At 39.0% G+C, this 20,032-nt stretch overlaps 1 protein-coding gene across 3 annotated transcripts in view; it reads left to right on the top strand.

The window, feature by feature from the left end:
- The window catches only part of LOC117479708 (zinc finger protein RFP-like), a 20,551-nt gene extending 1,758 nt beyond the window's left edge, over positions 1-18,793 (top strand). The window contains exons 2-3 of one of the 3 annotated variants that reach the window (XM_034126796.1): positions 5,941-5,944; positions 16,729-18,793. In XM_034126796.1, coding sequence (XP_033982687.1) covers positions 16,731-18,377 — 1,647 coding nt within the window. In that variant the 5' untranslated portion in view covers positions 5,941-5,944; positions 16,729-16,730 and the 3' untranslated portion in view covers positions 18,378-18,793. Of the gene's footprint in view, positions 1-5,940; positions 5,945-11,085; positions 11,197-16,721 lie in introns of those variants that run through there. The other 2 variants (XM_034126794.1, XM_034126795.1) reach the window with 2 other exon arrangements.
- Positions 18,794-20,032: the final 1,239 nt, after the last annotated feature.

Raw genomic sequence — 20,032 nt, 5'->3', positions numbered from 1 at the left:
CACAGTCAGCTCAACAGAAAGCCAGCAGCAGCAGCTCAGAGCAACAAGTTGTCAAACCAGGAGAAGTTCCCTGTGACGTCTGCACTGGAACCAGACTGAAGGCCCTGAAGTTCCTGCCTAGTGTGTCTGGCCTCCTACTGTGCGACTCACCTGGAGCCTCACCTGACAAAGAAAGGCTTAAAAAGACAATCAGCTGATCGACCCTGAGGAGAACCTGGAAAGCAGGATGTGTGTGAAGCACGATAAACTGGCGGAGCTGTTCTGTAAGACCGACCAGGTGTGTGTCTGCATGCTCTGCACTGTTTTAGAGCACAAGGCACATGATGTTGTTCCTCTGAAAGAAGGATATGAATGAAAGAAGGCTGAGCTGGGGAAGACAGAGGCTGAAATTCAGCAGATGATCCAGAAGAGGACGACTGAAGATTCCAGGAGATGAATCGCTCAGTGGAGCTCAGTAAGGAAGGAGCAGACAGAGGATAGCAGATGGTGTTCAGGTCTTCACCGCTCTGAAGGAGTCTGTTGAGAGAAGCCAGGCCGAGCTCATCGACACCATCAAAGAGAAGCAGAGAGAGACAGAGGAACAGGCTGAAGGGCTTCATCAAAGAGCTTGGAACAGGAAATCTCTGAGCTGAAGAAGAGAAGCTCTGAAGGTGGAGCAGCTCTCACGCTCTGAAGACCAGCTCCACCTCCTCCAAAGCTTCACGTCCCTGAACGCTGCTCCACCCACCAAGAACTGGACAGAAGTCAGGGTCCGTCACCCTTCATATGAGGGGACTGTGAGGAGAGCTGTGACTCAGCTGGAGGAGACGCTCAGTAAACAGATGAAGAAGCTGCTCCCTGAGGTGGAGCTGAAGAGGGTCCAGCAGTATGAGGTGGAGGTGACTCTTGATCCTGATACAGCACAACCTGCACTCATCCTGTCTGATTGATGGAAACAAGTCAAACTCTGGTGATGTGAGGAAGAATCTCCCAGACAATCCAGAGAGATTTGATCATTGTTCGTGTCTTAGCAAAGCAGAGTTTCTCTTCAGGAAGATTTTATTACGAGGGTTCAGGTTAAAAGGGAAGCCTGAGTTGGTTCAGGAGTGGTCAGAGAGTCGATCAACAGGAAGGGAAACATCAAAGCGACTCCTCAGGAAGGTTGGTACTGGATAATATGTTGAGGAATGAAAATGAGTACGAAGCTCTTGCTGACCCTCGAGTCAGTCTCTCTCTGAGTCTCAGCCTCAGAAGGTGGGGGTGTTGTGGATTATGAGGAGGGTGTGGTCTCCTTTTATTGATGTTGATGCTGCAGCTCTGATCTACTCCTTCACTGGCCTGCTGCTTCAAAGAGAAACTCTACCCTCATTTGGTCCAGGTCTTAATTATGGTGGTAAACTCTGCACTTGCTGATCATCTCTCTGTCAATCACACTGAGTAGAACAACCATTTAATGTTTTTTTTTCTTTCTTTGATGTTGTTTACTAAAATTACAAGCAGATTTTTCAAAACAAAACTGATATCATGTCATGTCTCATGTATTATACTGACTGCATAACCTGCCTTCAAGAATGTTGATTTAAGAAACACAATGTACCAATGAACACGAAACAATTGCATGTCAATTGTGTCTTGAGCAGGGAAATTAGTTTTTATTGTCCAATCATTGTATAGATAATAAATGTTTGGAGCTGTGAGGAGCTGCTGGCTCTATGAGAGAGCCCCGATCTGCTTAAAAAAAACCTTTTAGTATAATAACTCTCACTGCCTGAACAATAGACACAGGCCAACACTGCAGGTCTAACCATAGGGTGTTAAATAATAAATCCAATTTAAATTTCAAGAGCCACTAATTTGGTGATAGCTAACTAGATAGCCAACATGTCGTGTTAGACACTCCAACACTGTATTAAGCATTAGGCATTCAAAATCAATCTTATTCTCAATGCCACTGGTACATGTAGTGCAAAAGGTGCATCCACAAACGTTTTTTTTTACAACTAAGGCCTTTAGAAAAGAGAAGGTGAAGGAGCCAAAATGCTTAGTAAGCCTGTGTTTATTGTTTTTATTAGTATCATTATCATTATTGTTTACAAGGCACGCATTTGTTTTTTGACCACTTCCAGTAGTTCTCCAGGGTGTGGTTTATGGTATTCAGGTCACCTCTTGTATGTCGGGGTTGGTGGAAAGACAATGGGGTAGTTTTCCTTCCATAATGTTTTGTTGACCGTACGGTCCATCTTTAGTTATGGTTTGTTTTATTTCATTATTACACAGAGCAATGAGCTGAACTGTGACTTCAATTATTAGGAGTTTAATTGCTACAAAAAGGACATTTAACTAAACATTTTAAATGCAGAACTTTTACCTGTAATTGAGTATTTTCAGTGGTGGTATAAATAAAAAAGTGTTTCTCAAATACAAATTGTAATTGGACTTTTATTGCAACCTTATACTTCTACTCGAACAACAGCTTTCGAAACTTTCAAGATTACATCAGTAGCGCACTGATACACACTTCTACTGCACAACGAGTACTTCAGTTATGATAAAGTGCATTTTGATGAGAATACTTGAACTAGAAGTTTGGAATGCAGGAATTCTACTTGTGTTAACATTTGTTCACAATGTCATATTCATACTTTTGCTTTAGTAAATGATGGGAATACTTCCTCCACTCCCTCTTAGTTACGGGCCACTGAGAGGTGGAACAAATGCTCAAAGAGGAGAGCTTTATCTTATCTTATCGAAGTTAAAGTCTGTCTCAGTGACAGCAGAGCTTTGCTGAAGCAGCCCCCAGGATAGCCATAGCACCCCCTAAGCACCCCCAAGAAATGTATGTCTTTTTTTTTTGTAAGTGTGAAATTCAAAGTTTTTAAGTTGACAACCATTTATAAATTAAGTTTTTTGCCTTTTAAGAAATTAATTAATTCAAAAACAACAATGTTAGGCGATTCACTTTTTTATTTTGAACTGCAGTTGTGTATTTCAACACATGATATTTCAATCTTGAGAAAAATTAAATAAATAAGAAATGTAAATTGGCCCACAAATAATAAATAAACAAATTAGCCATATTACCATGGGAAATGAAAGGGGAAACGGCAGAATCAATTCTGCCATCACATCGAAGTTAGAGGCCTTTGCATATTTGAAACCAGTGCCAAATGTGTAAAATGTGTAAAATGTTGTAACTCTAGTTTTAAATCATTTTCTAGAACTTTTTGTAAAACTACAGTAACAAACTTTCAATGGCCACCAATCTGCAGATCACACATACTGTATCCATTTTACAAAAGATGTAACAAAGATGTTTACATACCGACAGTCATTATTTTAAACAGTATATGATTCTACAATTTAGGGTACATTCCATGTCCATTGATGTCCATTGATGATAATTATAATTATTCCAACTATTTTCTTCAAAAATATCATATTTTGCCTATTATTGGAAAGCATGTTATAATATCACACAAACATTATGTGCATCCTATGCTTTATTTACCTTGAAATGTGTCATGATGTTCTTAAATTGTCAGTTTTTGCTCTGTCCGTTTTCAGTTGAGGGTGTGTCTTGGTTTCAAAATAATGAATAAAAACCATTAAAGTAATTAAAAAAAAGTATTCATTTATTTCAAAAGTCTAAATACTAAAGAATAATAACATCTTTTTAATTGATTTCCTCCTTTAAATAATTTAAAATATCTTAATATATGAATGTCCGCAAAAGTTCTGTCAACTATGTTACTAACAGAACTCCCCCATTTAACTCAAAAATGGTTTGTCCCAATACCATGTCACCAGCATCACAGGATGCCATGTTCCTCTTTGGCAGACATTTTGAACACACTGTGGTGATTGTCCTCTAATTTTTACAATATTTTATGTATAATAGCACATGGTCAATTAATATACTCATTGACAATCAACAATGTTACGTACATTGTTATGGTTTACATTGTTTAATGATTTTAATTCAATTATATGTTCAAATGTGATGTTAACCTGTTCAAGAAAATGACATGTGGTCATCCAAGCAAGGCCTACCATTGAAATGATGGGTCAAAATAGGGAAATTGTCAACTAGGTTACCTGTCAACTAAGTTACCCAGTACTGTAATAACTGTAGTAACAGTTATTACATTTATATAAAATAAAATAAAAAAATGTTTAAGCTTTGCAACCAGTGGATATGTTACACTGAGGAATATACTAACTTGAACCACTGATTGTTCTATTGAGAAGAACACTTTCTTTGTACTGTTTGTTGATGTGAAATGCACCCTAAATTATAGAATCACTCATGAACACATTTTACGCAGAATGCTTGCTCATTCTTCACCTTTTTAATGATTAAATGCTGGCCAGTTCCAAAGGCAGTATAACATATTTTGGAACACATCTAAATACATCTTAAACAATTGTGACCCCTTAAAAACCCAAGTCTCCATGGAGAGAACCGCCAAAGCCAAGTAACATGCTGTGGAACAAGTGGAATCTTCAGAAAATACTGTACTTGAGACTCATTGCTTTTGCACTGGCTTTCAATCCATCAAGTTCAAGGAACAGCTTCTGAAACACTTCAAAAGTATATTTAAATTCCTTGCGATAGCTCAGATTCAGAGCAAATATTATGCCCATCAGAAAAGCACAGCACCTTTGGATATCCTTTCCCTCAACGACTTTGGTTCCCTCGATCACAATGGTTGCCATCTTATGGTCAGATCCTGGGGTGGACTGGTCACTGATGATGGCGATATTCATCACTTGTCCATCAAGGCCTGCCTTAAACTCTTTTGTGTCATTTTGAAGCAAATTAAATGATAGGTTAGCGTATAAGAGATAATGAATTAGGTGATTGCATACTTTTAAAAATCACTCTTAGTTAATTCAGAGCCATTATTACCAGCTGCTAAAGCGACGCTGGTATTGTTTTCACCTTGTGAGTCTGCATGTGTGTGTCATCCTGGCAATGTGGTCATGAATTAACTATCTGTAGCATGTTTAACTAACTTCAAGCTGATTTCAATAAAGTTCTGCAAGTGTGCCTGAAGAGGAAGAAATCAATCAATCAAGAATCAACTTTACAAGATACCAATCGGCCTAGAATGGCATACTTTGCGATTACTGTTGATGCAAAGTCTTAACATCAAGTAGATACACGTATGTCTGGGTGATACTGACAGAATCACATTACGATACTTTACACATCTTGACATAGATGTAATGCAGCCTTTAAGACCGAGACATTTTTTTAATAAAAAGTTATATCACAATAGTAACCAAAGTATTTTTACAATACAAATACCATACCTAACAGGTCTTCCTGCAGGTTTTTCTAGATATAAAAGCAACACTGCATGAAATGAGCAAGAAACACAAAAAAGAAACTGTCTGCCTCTATTACTTTGTACCCTCTCACAGAACTATCCACAGTTCAAAGGCTGTTAATTTTGGTCAAACAGCAATTTGCTGTGCAACGACAAGGCTATCTACTGTATTTGAATGACAAAAGATGACACTCACCTTAAAAGTGTCCTTTGTATAGTATTTCTTCAGCTTATGGTCTCGAACACACAGTCTTAACTGTCGGAACTTGTCCAGGCATGTTAGTGGGAGTGGACTTGAAATCCTTAACTCAAGGTGTAGAAAAATGAAGTTATCAAGCCAATTGCATTACTTACTACAACTTGAATTTAGTTTTAAAGGGCCCATGTCATGGCCATGTCCACTGATCATAATTACATTGTTGAGGTATACTAAAATAGATTTATACTGTGCAATTTTCCAAACTCACATTGGTTTCGCATACAGCATCTCTGTCAAGCATGTGTATTCAGCAGTATTCACTTTCTCCACTAAACGACTCGTTGGAGCTCTTGCCCCCCCCCTCCCTGTGAGCCTAGTGTGCTCCGATTGGTCAGCTCGGCCACCTCGTTCTGATTAGTCAACCCACAGAGAGGCTGCGCCCATGTCAGTGCTTTTCCCGGCTGCTCTCAGCGTAACATCAGTCTTATCATGGCGTCGGTACAGCGGTATATTTTATATACATATATATTTTTAACTGTTGTTATAGAAGAGTGTGACGGCCCCAGGGCCTTTGTCTTACGATGGGGTGGAGCTGAAGAGGCTAATCAGCACGATCACGGACACCTCCGGACACAGTCTCTCTCCAAGCGGCTGCAGGAAGACTAACTCTGCGATCCTCTCAACCACCTATCTTTGCATTTACCACAATAAATGTGCCGTGGTTTTGTAAACTCGTGTATGTCTCCTTGTCTTTCCGTTGTGGCCTACGAGCTACTCTCATAACAAAGAGTAAGTTATTTTTACCCGTTATAAACTACTACTGTTTGATGAGAAATCAAATCATGGTTTGCTATATATGAATTCAGGGAAGAAAGGATAGGCCTACTAAGTATTTCCATTAAACTTTATTTTTAGAAATGTACAAAATGAACATAAATATACATATATACAAACGGTATATCATTCATTCCTCTCCTCGCATCTTGCCTACGCACAGTCGGTGCGGTGCCTTTTAGCACCCTCAGTAGTAGTAGAATCCCTTCCCCGTCATGGATTGTCCGCCAGGATCTGGCTGGACGAAATCAAATGCAAATCACAAAATATTAGAGAAACTTAGTTGTTTTAGATTCGTTAGTAGTAGTTGTGTAATGAACAGCTTGCCTGCTAATATGCTAACCTAGCTTTGTTTACCTTGGTAGCTAACACGATATGAACGTTAGCTTGGAGGAAAGGCAACTATAATGCAGTGTAATAAACTACTATGAACAAAAGCTAGTGGTTGTTTAGAAATTAAAATTCAATGTTTTATGGCATGATTTAGTCTAAAACATACCGTCAGTTTAAAAGCAGTCAGATGAAGAACTTATTACTTTTAGTATTGTGTTCACACCTTAAATGGTGTGAAAGGAGGGATTGTTAGAAATTAAAATCAATGTTAAACAGCATAATTCAGTCTAAAACATATCGTCAGTTTAAAGCTGTTTTATTGTGGAAAAAGCCCGGAAGTTCTCAGGAAATCAATGCCAAGCTTTTATTCTGAAAAATCCTTTATCCGGTTAGCTTGTGACTAATGTTGCGTTTTCTGAATGTAAAGTGAAAATGACTTGGAGTGTTACACACAAACGTACGGACTTTAACACTACATCGATAGACGTTAAGATATTATTACTGCTGAATATTAAATGAAGGTCTAGTTGATCGTAGTGTTTACAGATACGTGAGAAGCTATGACGTCAGAGGGAATTTCCGTAAAATAAGAACTGTGCCGGAGCGGAACCACTAGGACTTCTAAACTAAGTATTACAGCTGTTTATAAGGTATTAAATAGAAAGTCATGACAGAGATAATGAGGAGAAAATGCTTAAGGAAGTAGGCAGAGAATATCAATGTCGAAATCATCTGTGCTCTCGCGATATCGAACCGGCAAATGAGTAGGGGGTCCACCCACTATTTGCACAGCGGGGGACAACGAGACGTGGATAAAAGGCAGGACGAAAGATAACTCGCTCTCTTCCCTTCGCTGCAGCCTCCCTCAAGACAACACCGGCTTTGTCTCTCCATTCACCATGCTTGTTCTTTAACCACGTTACTTAATTAAACTACCCATTTGAACCTTTCAGAGACTCCATTAGTCTCGTTATTTTAAGTTTCTTTCCTGGAGCGAGAAGATCACAAATTATCAACAGGTTCATATTAGGCTAGCAATAACGTGTTTATAATTGCAATCGTATACGGGTATTCTGCTACCATACAATGTAACTTGCATGAATACATTGTTTGCGCTAGCATACAGCTAGCCTCGTTAGCTACATGCAGTATATGTACGGTCACAATGTACGGTAAATCACAGTACAGTATACTGTATGAGTATTCCGTGTGTGTGACTGCAGACATTCTCCCTGCCATGACAAACATGTAAGGCCATCTGCTGACATTGTAGTTGATATATTTAACGCTAGCAACGTAGCATCACAAAAATGTTTTCTGACCAAAACTAGCTCTAGCTCCGTGTGTTAGATCACTACGCCAGCTATAATGTAATTACGTTTCGCGACTGACCGGCAAATCACCCGGAGTATACTGTCAATAGGTATTTTGTGTGTGAATGCAGACATTCTCCTGCTATGAGATACATGTATGCAAGGCCATCTGCTGATATTAGAGTTGATATATGGAAACTCTAGCAACTTAGTTAGCACAGTTAGCACTGTGTCAATGGCTTAGCAGTCCAACACAGTTTACACATTTAAACAGTCTTGTTTGATAAATACACAAATAACAATGCAAACTTACAGGTTGTATACCCAGATCTTCCCCCTGCTCCAAACGGTCCAAACAAGCTGTGCATATCCGGCCTCAAACTGGGCAATGTTTGGAAGCTTTCGTCTGTGAAATGCCGGTTCTTCGAACCTCTGGAGGAGGAACACGCCGCTGCTGGTGTGGCCATAGCTCTTCGGGATTGGTCCATTTCGTTCCGGGTACCGCATGACATCAGGCGGTACCCGGAAGAATCAAATGGGCAGTGACGTATCTCCAACGAGGCGTTTTGGGGAGGTATTTTCTGTGTTAGAGTTTTACTCGCTACAGGGTGTACTTTGAGGGTTTGACTCTGCACACCGTTTACATGCATAAAAACCTTCATAACACACAAGGGGGACGGGTAATAACCGGAAAAGCATGACATGGGAGCTTTAAGTCAAATCAACGCAGAATCCGAGTTTAAATTACACACAATATTAAGTTGATGTAATTACCAACATTATTACGTCAACAGAACTTATAAATTAATGTTTGCAACTTGAAATGTTTATCTAAATCAATTAATTCAAATTTTTTTTTTTAACCATGATTTAATTAAGTGGTGGTCAAAGGTCCCCTGAATGACTTTTTAGAGTGCAGGTCAGAGCAGAGGACCTATTGTTATTACTGTAATTTATTTTGTATTATTATAATTTACAAGTAATGATTAGCATTTTTTAGGGCCTTATCATGCTGAAATGATGGATATTATTCAAATGCAGGCAAAACAGCTCTATAGCACCGAAATTTGGTAGGCATGTGTGGCATGGTGAGACGCCCAGAAAAGTCTCTTGGAGGCATATCGCAACCCAACAGGAAGTCGGCCAGTTCAGTTTTTAAATGTATGTGCAATTTTTGACCACTTTTTGCACTTTTAGGTGCCATCTTTCAACAAACTCCTCCTACAGTTTTTGTCTGATCTTCTTACGATTTGGTCAGAGTGTTTTATTGTATTTGTCATTAGCATTATTACAGTGTTCCAATGCTTGTTCACAAAGTTTCTAATGGTTATGTTTCATGATGTTCTAGGAGTGTTTATTTTACATCAATGCATTTAGGAATGGGTTTGTTTTATTAGATGAACTGATGATTTAACTGATTTCTATTGAACATTATTATAATCTACTGGTGAAAACTGCTGATTTACTTTGGGGTCTTGGTGTGAAAAAAATAACAAATGCTCACTAAATGTGATTCAGCCTTAAGAAAAGGTAGTAAGCAGAGTGCAATTGTTAATAATGGCAGTACATTAAAGGTGGGGTAGGTAAGTTTGAGAAACCAGCTCGAGATACACTTTTTGTTATATTCCATGGAATGCTCTTAACATTCCCGATAGCAATGAATATCTTAAGTGCCTTGACAAAAATCCATAAAAAAAATGTCATCTGTGGAAGCCGTAGTACTGTAAAAAGCACAACCAATCATCTGAGCCGGCCCGGCTAAAATAACTGGATGGCCTGCCTGCCTGTCAGCCTTCCATCTGTGCACAGACTTATCTCGTGCTCTCATTGGTCATGTGCGCGTTCGTGTGTGTTGGAGGAGGGGCTCTGTAAGGAAGTGGCAGATTTTTTCCGGTTTGTGTATTTTCAAATTCTAGCGATCTCGAGCCGGTTTCTCCAAAATTACCTACCCCACCTTTAATGTTTTATCTCTTTTCCTTAAATGCTATCAAATTAATCAACTTACTAAAAGAATACAACCTCGAAAACATTTAAGAGTATAGGCATACGTTGAGATAGGAAAACCAACTCAACAATTTTTAAAAAGGTAAATTAAGGATTCATTCATACACAATTATTTGACATCAATGTTTAACATAGAAAAATCCTGATCATAATTAATATGAGGTTCAGTAGTTTTGCCACTAAAGGAGAAACAAAGTTGTGCCTCATCCATCTTGTGTGATATCTGTTCACATTTTCAACTACAGAGTGTTTTTATAGTGTGAACAAAGTGAAGAAATAAAGAGAGAAGAGCTGAGAACCCCTGAACTCTGTAGCTAAGATAATGCTAACAGGCTAATGCTAATGCTCTGTTCAGGTCACATGGGATGGACAAAGAAGGAGAGCATATTTATGAACCCAGAGTTGGTCATGTGAGGAATAACCTGGGAATCAAAAACTCTGCCACTTATGATTGATCAAAACACACACAGAAAGAGCATATATTCATATCAGGACATTTCTATTCACAAACTTTCATTGTTACTGCTTGATTTTCCTACACTGAACTTAAACTTTGTATATTTGATACATAGATATTAACTGCAAAGTAGGATATGCCCTTATTTTATGTTGTTTTATTGAAATGCCATTTGAATGCAGAACTTGACTCTTGGGTATTTTTCTTTGGTGGAATTATTGTAACTACGTTTCTGAGGTGCTGTACTTACCAATTTGAGTTACTTGTACTTTTTAATATGTTTATACAACTTATAATTCTACTCTATTTGTCTGACAGCTTTAGGTACTTTTCAGATTATAACAGTAGAGCATTGACAGAACATTAATTGCAAGATAATCACTTTAGATTAGATAAAGTGCATGTTGCTGATCGTACTGTATTTAACTGATGAAACATACATACTTTTACTGCAGGACGGTTTTGAATGCTTTTACTTGTACTATAGTATCTTTCACAGTGTTGTAGTTATTTTACTTCAATGAATAATCTGAATATTTCCTCCACCCCCTCTTGGCGACGGGCCAGTGAGAGGTGGAGCAACACTGATAGGAGAGCTTCAACTGCACTGCATTAACAGGTAAAGCATTTTAAGTGACAGCAGAGCTGCAGTCGTGACAAGTCTCTCTGTTTCTCTCTAAGAAACATTCGACTGAATCCAGCAGCTTTATCTCAACAACACAGAAGAATCTCTGCAAAACACAGGTGAGTGCACTACAGAGACAACATTACTAACTTAATATTCGGTCAAATGTTAGAATCTGAATTCTTAACATCTATCTACCTTATGAATAATATTATGTCATACATTTGGCTCAGTGTACATTTTGGAATAAAAATAAAACTGGTAAAAACCAACCCCAGTGACTGAATTCCGACTAGTGAAGATTAGACAGCATACAGCAGCTAGCATTATAGCTTAAGCTAACATACCTGTGTCCTGTATAAACTCAAAGCCTCAGCTCTGCTCAGACAGGAAGTGCCGCAGCCAGGGAAAATGTTTAACTAAAGTCCTTTGGTGGTCGGGGGTCTGTGAAGAGAAATGATATTAAATATAATTTTTCTGCAATCCAGAGCCTCCTCTTCATCATCTTTCTCCAGGCTGACTGACACTGAATGCCTTTAAACAGAACAAGTGAATTTTTCTTCCTCTTTAACCTAAGATGCTGCGATAAAACTAAATGAATGAATCTGACTGTAAACTGCAATACAGGGTTTGAGGAAAATATTAGGGTGATATTTAAAAATATAAAGTACACTTCAAACATGTTTAAACTCTGAAATCATATGGGAAGGTGAGTAAATATATATGATGTTACAGTAATAGAGGGATTCGATTATCATATTTTTAGAAGCATATTTATTTTTTAAATCAAGAACCAGAAGGCTTGGGTTATTATTACTTAAATGCTTAAGATGTGTGGTTACGCTATCGTTGTTTTAATACATTTGATTTTTAGGCGCCTTTCATGACATTTTAGAATAGTATTAGGTTATATTTATTTTACTATTCTACAAATAAGAAGCTAAATCTTACTGTTATATAATATAAGTTACTGGCAGCAGGCAGCGATCAGTGAGAGGCAGCCATACGAAATGATGTTTGTTAACCCCCCACCCCCCCCCCCCCCCCCCCCCCCCCCCCCACAAAAAAGCTGAGTGAACCAACCCCACATGTTTAGTCTTAAAAATGCACCAAAATATAAACTCAGTCTGATATTTGTAAAATAGTCAATCTGATGAGTTTGAATATAAACTTTAACAGTGAACGCTATTTGTATCTGTGAAACAACAAGCTCACACTCTACTCTGCACTGCAGACCAGTCAGACCTGTTCCCCCACATGTTTTCAAACTGTGATACATGTCAATGCTCGTTACCAACGTACGACGAATGAAAAAGGTACATTGAGGTGTGGAAGTTGGAATCAGTGGTGCATGAGTGTGCATCACTGCAGTGGTTAATCTAAGCTGCATGTTGTCAGTGGAAAACAAAAGACATTGAGTTAAAGAAACTATCTTTGGCAAAAAAGAAAAACATACTGGCGGTTAGGCATCCATTACATCAGGATGTCCACACTTTTTTCTCCGAGGGCCATATATAGAAAAACATACGAAGGGCTGGGCCACTTACTAGAGGAGAGGTATACTGCCTCTTAAATTGAGTTATAAGTTAGCAAAATCAATCAAATGTAGGCAAATCATGCTTTATACTTGAATGTGCTTTAAGAAAAAACAGCCTACATCACAGCTCTCCAGAGAGTTTAATTTATTTTCTTGGCAGCTCATTCCTTAAAACAGAAGCTTCAGATTGATTATAATAAGAGGAAATATGAAGGGTGTATTTCAAGCTTGTTATGGAAATAAGTTATTAGGCTTTTTTTATCAACTTAGATTTATTAGAAAATGTATTCAACTGTAATTGATGGAATTATTTTGAAAGTGGGCTTATTAGCACATGAATACTAATGTGTAATATATGTTAAGTAGTACACTAAAGAAGTACAATACAAGACAAGCAAAAGTTTCATTTATGGGGCATATTCCATTATACTTTTGGAATTAGCTGAGGGCCAATTCAAAATGGCTTGCGGGCCGCATTTGGCCCCCGGGCCGTAGTTTGGACACCCCTGCATTAAATTAATGCGCCTCACTCATATTGATGTTATCTCTTCCAACCCAGTCAATGTTAGCATCCCAGGCAGGTGTGCAGACCAGCTGTAAACATAGTGAAGTATATATTAGAATAAAATGAGAATACTCGAGTAAAATACCTCTTAGCTCAAAATAGTATTTAGATCCAGTGCTTTAAAAGTCCCCTATTATGCAAAATACACGTTTTGATGTCTTTTATACATAAATATGTGTCCCCCGTGTGTCAGGAGACTCACAAAGTGTCAGAAAATAAAACCCTCTCTTTTTTCCTCCGTGCCCAAATCTCTAAAAACGGGGGGGAACAGCAGAGCTGATCCAGATTTGCTGCGGTCATGACGTAATATCTGAAATGTGGGCGGGCTTTACACCCACAGCCCTATCAGAAACGTTGCTATCAGAAACAATGCAACGTGTTTTGGACGTAATATGGTATTTGTTTACATTAGCAAGCATCACTAACACTCAGAGCTAACCTGTACTGGAGAAAGTATGTGTAAAGAAGCAGGATATAAAAACGTACTCACCTTGTGGTAAACCGGCAAGAGAAAAAGCATTTGAGCTCCATTTTGGTTCAACAATATAATATGAGGGGCCGTACTGGCCGTAATTCATACTGGTCCTCTCACACACATACATTCTCCTTTTACATACATACATTTTCACTCTCACACATATATTTACACTCACACCTTCATACATTTTACACTCATATTATCATATTTCAATGCACACATTCATACATTGTCACTCACATATTTATACATTTTTCACTCACACATATATACATTTTGCTCTCATATTCATATATTTTAACGCTCATATTTATACATTTTGCTCTCATGAACATGCATTCAGTGTTTCCATTTAATATTATAAATAATATATGCATGTCTGAAGACAATATATGTATGCAAGAGAAGAATGCATGTATGTGTGAGAGAAAGTATAGTGGAAACGGAAGGAGTATAGTTGAAACGGAAGGCAGGTCATTATCGCGCTGTGATTGGCTCAGAAGGTTGAGCGGGGCGGGGCTCATGTTCAGAACTTCGGATTCAAATCAACATGATGGAGGGAGATGAATGTTGAACTAGGAGCAGAGAAATAATCATATATTAAGAGCAGCATCATTAGAGACCGACCAGAGTGACAGAGTGTGTCACTTTGCTGAAGGATAGTTATGACCAGCTATCCAGGCCAGTCTGTAAAGACTTTCCAAGGTGTAAATGCTGCTGCCGGAGTACTGACTGGAAGTAGTGCTGATATCATGTCTACCATATCCTCTTAAAATACTCTGTACAACAATATAAGTCTCATGAAGAAAGGTGTTTTAACGCTTATTCAAAATAGCAGAGAAACATGCATTATTGTACTCAGGAGGGGACATTGACAGAGGATTACTCAAATCAGAGAATCAGAGAAAGTATAGTGGAAACGGAAGGAGCATAGTGGAAACGGAAGGAGTATAGTTGAAACGGAAGGCAGGTCATTATTGCGCTGTGATTGGCTCAGAAGGTCGAGCGGGGCGGGCTCATGTTCAGAACTTCGGATTCAAATCAACATGATAGAGGGAGATTAATCCGTGTATCTTCGGACCTTTTGTTTTTATTTATTAAAAAGTAAACGGAAGAGCGTCTGCGCGGCCTTTTTGCTTTTTGTTTTTTACCTTACTAAATGGTCTAATGGTCATTGGAGCGAGGGGCGGGGCGAAACTCACGGAAGTGATTTCAAAACAAAAGCACTCGTTTGCTTGGATTGGTGATAATATTATAAACAAGGGGAAACAAGGTGAATTTAGCGATCACAACGAAAACGGCCAAGACACACATTGAGTCCAGAAAATGAATGTTATTAAGGGCTGTAAATATAATAAGTCTATGTCTAAAATGGACAACATTGTTAGGAGATTTAAACTATACAGCGATTCTGGACTGCGGTCACTCAGCCGTCTCTCGCGTTTGTTTTTTCAAATCAGCAGCTCTTCATTTTCTTTCCTGCTATATTTGATGATCGATACAAATATTTGTTTCCCTAAGTTCTTTATGAAACTGACACTGTTGGACTCAGTACTAATTGACTGCTACCAGAAATAAAATGAAGTACTTTTACTGTGTACTTTTTGAGTAATCCTCTGTCAAAGTCCCCTCCATAGTACATAATGCATGTTTTCTGCTATCTTTGATGAGTGATAAAAAGACAATTTTACCATTAGTTCTTAATAATATTGAGACTGCTGGACTCAGTAGTCTTATACCTATTACCACAATACAATGAAGTCCTTCTAGTGTGTTTTTTTTTTTCCTCTGTCAATGTCCCCTCCTGAGAACAAATTCAAGCCACTTCTGCTAAGTTTGATGAGGGAAAAAATGTTTCGTGAGATTGATTCTGTTGGACTCAGTACTAGTGAAACTACTCCCACAAGTACTATGAAGTACTTTTACTGTGTACCTTTTGAGTAATCCTCTGTCAATGCCCCCTCCTGAGTACAAGAATGCATGTTTCTCTGCTATTTCGAATAAGCGTTAAAACACCTTTCTTCATGACACTTATATTGGTGGACAGAGTATTTTAAGAGGATATGGTAGACATGATATCAGCACTACTTCCAGTCAGTACTCCGGCAGCAGCATTTTACACCTTGGAAAGTCTTTACAGACTGGCCTGGATAGCTGGTCATAACTATCCTTCAGCAAAGTGACACACTCTGTCACTCTGGTCGGTCTCTAATGATGCTGCTCTTTTAATATATTTCTCTGCTCCTAGTTCAACATTCATCTCCCTCCATCATGTTGATTTGAATCCGAAGTTCTGAACATGAGCCCGCCCCGCTCAACCTTCTGAGCCAATCACAGCGCGATAATGACCTGCCTTCCGTTTCAACTATACTCCTTCCGTTTCCACTATACTTTCTCTCACACATACATGCATTCTTCTCTTGCATACATATATTGTCTTCAGTCATGCATATATTATTTATAATATTAAATGGAAACACTGAATGAATGTGCATGAGAGCAAAATGTATATGTGTGAGTGAAACATGTATAAATATGTGAGTGACAATGTATGAATGTGTGCATTGAAATATGATAATATGAGAGCAAAATGTATGAATGTGTGAGTGTAAATATATATGTGTGAGAGTGAAAATGTATGTATGTAAAAGGAGAATGTATGTGTGAGAGTGAAAATGTATGTATGTAAAAGGAGAATGTGTGTGTGAGAGTGAAAATGTATACGTAAAAGGAGACTGTATGTGTGTGAGAGTGAAAATGTATACGTAAAAGGAGACTGTATGTGTGTGAGAGGACCAGTATGAATTACGGCCTGTACGGCCCCTCATAATATAATAGTATTTGGAATGAAATGTATTGCGATGAAGATCTCCATGTTATCACTTTCTTTTCTTGGTTTTGTGATCTCATGGAAATAACAACACTGAAATTAAAATCAGAGCTCTCATTCACTTAGTTATTCATAATATTTTAACATCATTCACGATGACTCACAGTTTGATTTTTTTGTACAGATAATCAAAAGTGATTGAATTGTTGATATTTGTACACTTTTTGTCCTCAGATTGTAGACATGTCTGCTGCCAGCTGTCTGCTGACTGAAGATCAGTTGCTGTGCTCCATCTGTCTGGATGTGTTCACTGATCCAGTCACCATACCATGTGGACACAACTTCTGTAAAGCCTGCATCTCTGCACACTGGGATAGAAATGTCCCATTAAAGTGTCCCAACTGTAATAAGGTCTTTTTCCCAAGACCTGAGCTGCTGGTCAACACGTTCATCTCTGAGATGGCTGCTCAGTTCAGACAGTCAGCTCAACAGAAAGCCAGCAGCAGGAGCTCAGAGCAACAAGTGGTCAAACCAGGAGAAGTTCCCTGTGACGTCTGCACTGGAACCAGACTGAAGGCCCTGAAGTCCTGCGAGGTATGTCTGGAGTCCTACTGTGAGACTCACCTGGAGCCTCATCTGACAAAGAAAGGCTTAAAAAGACACCAGCTGATCGACCCTGTGGAGAACCTGGAAGGCAGGATGTGTGTGAAGCACGATAAACTGCTGGAGCTGTTCTGTAAGACCGACCAGGTGTGTGTCTGCATGCTCTGCACCTATTCAGAGCACAAGACACATGATGTTGTTCCTCTGAAAGAAGAAAATGAAGGAAAGAAGGCTGAGCTGGGGAAGACAGAGGCTGAAATTCAGCAGATGATCCAGAAGAGACGACTGAAGATTCAGGAGATGAATCACTCAGTGGAGCTCAGTAAGGAAGGAACAGACAGAGAGATAGCAGATGGTGTTCAGTTCTTCACCGCTCTGAAGGAGTCTGTTGAGAGAAGCCAGGCCGAGCTCATCGTCACGATCAAAGAGAAGCAGAGAGAGACAGAGGAACAGGCTGAAGGCTTCATCAAAGAGCTGGAACAGGAAATCTCTGAGCTGAAGAAGAGAAGCTCTGAGGTGGAGCAGCTCTCACGCTCTGAAGACCAGCTCCACCTCCTCCAAAGCTTCACGTCCCTGAACGCTGCTCCACCCACCAAGAACTGGACAGAAGTCAGGGTCCGTCCACCTTCATATGAGGGGACTGTGAGGATAGCTGTGACTCAGCTGGAGGAGACGCTCAGTAAACAGATGAAGAAGCTGCTCCCTGAGGTGGAGCTGAAGAGGGTCCAGCAGTATAAGGTGGATGTGACTCTTGATCCTGATACAGCACTTCCCTATCTCATCCTGTCTGATGATGGAAAACAAGTGAAAGATGGTGTTGTGAAGAAGAATCTCCCAGACAATCCAGAGAGATTTGATTTGTGTCCTTGTGTCTTAGCAAAGCAGAGTTTCTTTTCAGGAAGATTCTACTACGAGGTCCGGGTTAAAGGGAAGACTAAGTGGGATTTAGGAGTGGCCAGAGAGTCGATCAACAGGAAGGGAATCATCTCAGGGACTCCTGAGGATGGTTACTGGGCGATAGTGTTGAGGAATGAAAATGAGTACCAAGCTCTTGCTGATCCTCCAGTCCGTCTCTCTCTGAAGTCTCAGCCTGAGAAGGTGGGGGTGTTTGTGGATTATGAGGAGAGTTTGGTCTCCTTTTATGATGTTGATGCTGCAGCTCTGATCTACTCCTTCACTGGCTGCTACTTCAAAGATAAACTCTACCCATACTTCTGTCCCTGTAAGAACGATGGTGGTAAAAACTCTGCCCCTATGATCATCTCTCCTGTCAATCACACTGAGTAGAGTAGTCTATCATTGGGGAAGTGCATTGTATATATTTTTGATCTTTTAGCTTCTGATTCTGTAATTTTGAATACGAAGAATTAACTTAGTCCTTGAATGTATGGGTGTTGATCTCAAACTTTGAATTAGCTCCTAATCATATATTATATTTTAAATATTGTAATTTAGGGGAACCTATAAGAGATTGTTATCTGGTTTATTTCAGGGCACATTTAAGGATTATTTTTTTATTTATATTTTTACACTTTTTTTGGAACATTCTGATTGTATAATATTCAGCTGCAGTGGTTTTACAAAGCGAAGAAGAAAAAGTGGTGTTTCAATCTGTTATTTTCATTTCATATTGTCCAACTCTCTACAGACTATTTGTATAGTTTAAACATATTCTCAATTAAATAAAAAGCTAAATAAATTTCCCCTGGATTTCTGTCTTCATTGTTTTGTTTCTCTCTCAAGTAATTTACAAATACCTCAAATGAATCAAGAAAGGTGAACACGTGAAGGAACTTTAGTCAATTTAAAATATGGGTAAAGCTAATGACATTCAAAGCTGGAAAAACTTGTAAAGACGTCTTCAGTACAGGCAGTTTAACCCTTTAATTGCTTTTTTCTAAAGTTTCTAGGTTGAAATGACAAATACATTGCCCATTTATATAATATTAAACCGATATTTAATCTATTTCACCCCCATATAACACTGTTATTACACCATTAGTTCACCCACATTACATACATATAACATCAATATTACACAGCATGTTAAATGACTGTATCCCACAAGATACAGAAACCAACCAAGAGGCCTTATTAGGCTTTATGAGCTTTTCCCTTTCCTGTAGTGTGTTATATCGTTTTTTGTGCTTGTAAATGGTCTGCAAAGTCTTACATCCCTGTGTTTCTCTCCCACAAACTCCCCCCCCCACCCCCCATCTGAAACACCTAAATTGTACTCCTTTGTTTACTTTCAGAACATAGTTACATCACTATGAAATCAGGAATGATTCAAATAAAGGTCTTGCCATGATTTATCTCTGAACCCCAGATTCTAAACTGTGTTGTGCTCGGTCAAAGACCAAACACGAGTTGGGGTTTTCTCACCTCAGACACACTCTGCCTCGTCCTTCTTCTAGATCAGTGGTCGCCAACCGGCCGATCGAGTGTGGTGCGGGTAGATCGCGGACCGTTAAAAAAAAAAGTAACAAAAGAAATACAAATTAAATAAAAATAATAATGTTTGAAAAATAAGTTTTTAGATGTAAACCTATCATCCACCACCTCGTTTGCAGGTGCCACTTGATTGACGTATATTTTAGACACCTCAATAATATAATACATTAACCGTGCTTTACGTGAACCTTATCATGACACAAGAGAGGACGGCAGGACTGCAATTTCCCGTGTTCAGTGAATGCAACAGAGGCATGACACCATACCAATCAGAGAGTTGCATGGAAATACACGTGTGCTTGTGTCATTCAAGCTCGGCTCTGTGTGTGTGTGTGGCAATAGCGCATTTAGTGTGAGAGAGAGAGAGAGGGAGAGAGAGGGAGGGAGAGAGGGAGGGAGAGAGAGGGACCGGTGCCAGCGGGGACCGTGATGTTAGCATCTGGTTAGCTAGCTGCACTAACGGACATAAGGAGCTGTTTGTTCCACAA

Source organism: Trematomus bernacchii, unplaced genomic scaffold (genome assembly GCF_902827165.1).
Source record: "Trematomus bernacchii unplaced genomic scaffold, fTreBer1.1, whole genome shotgun sequence".
Classification (NCBI taxonomy): domain Eukaryota; kingdom Metazoa; phylum Chordata; class Actinopteri; order Perciformes; family Nototheniidae; genus Trematomus; species Trematomus bernacchii.
This window is presented reverse-complemented; position numbering and strand designations above follow the sequence as displayed.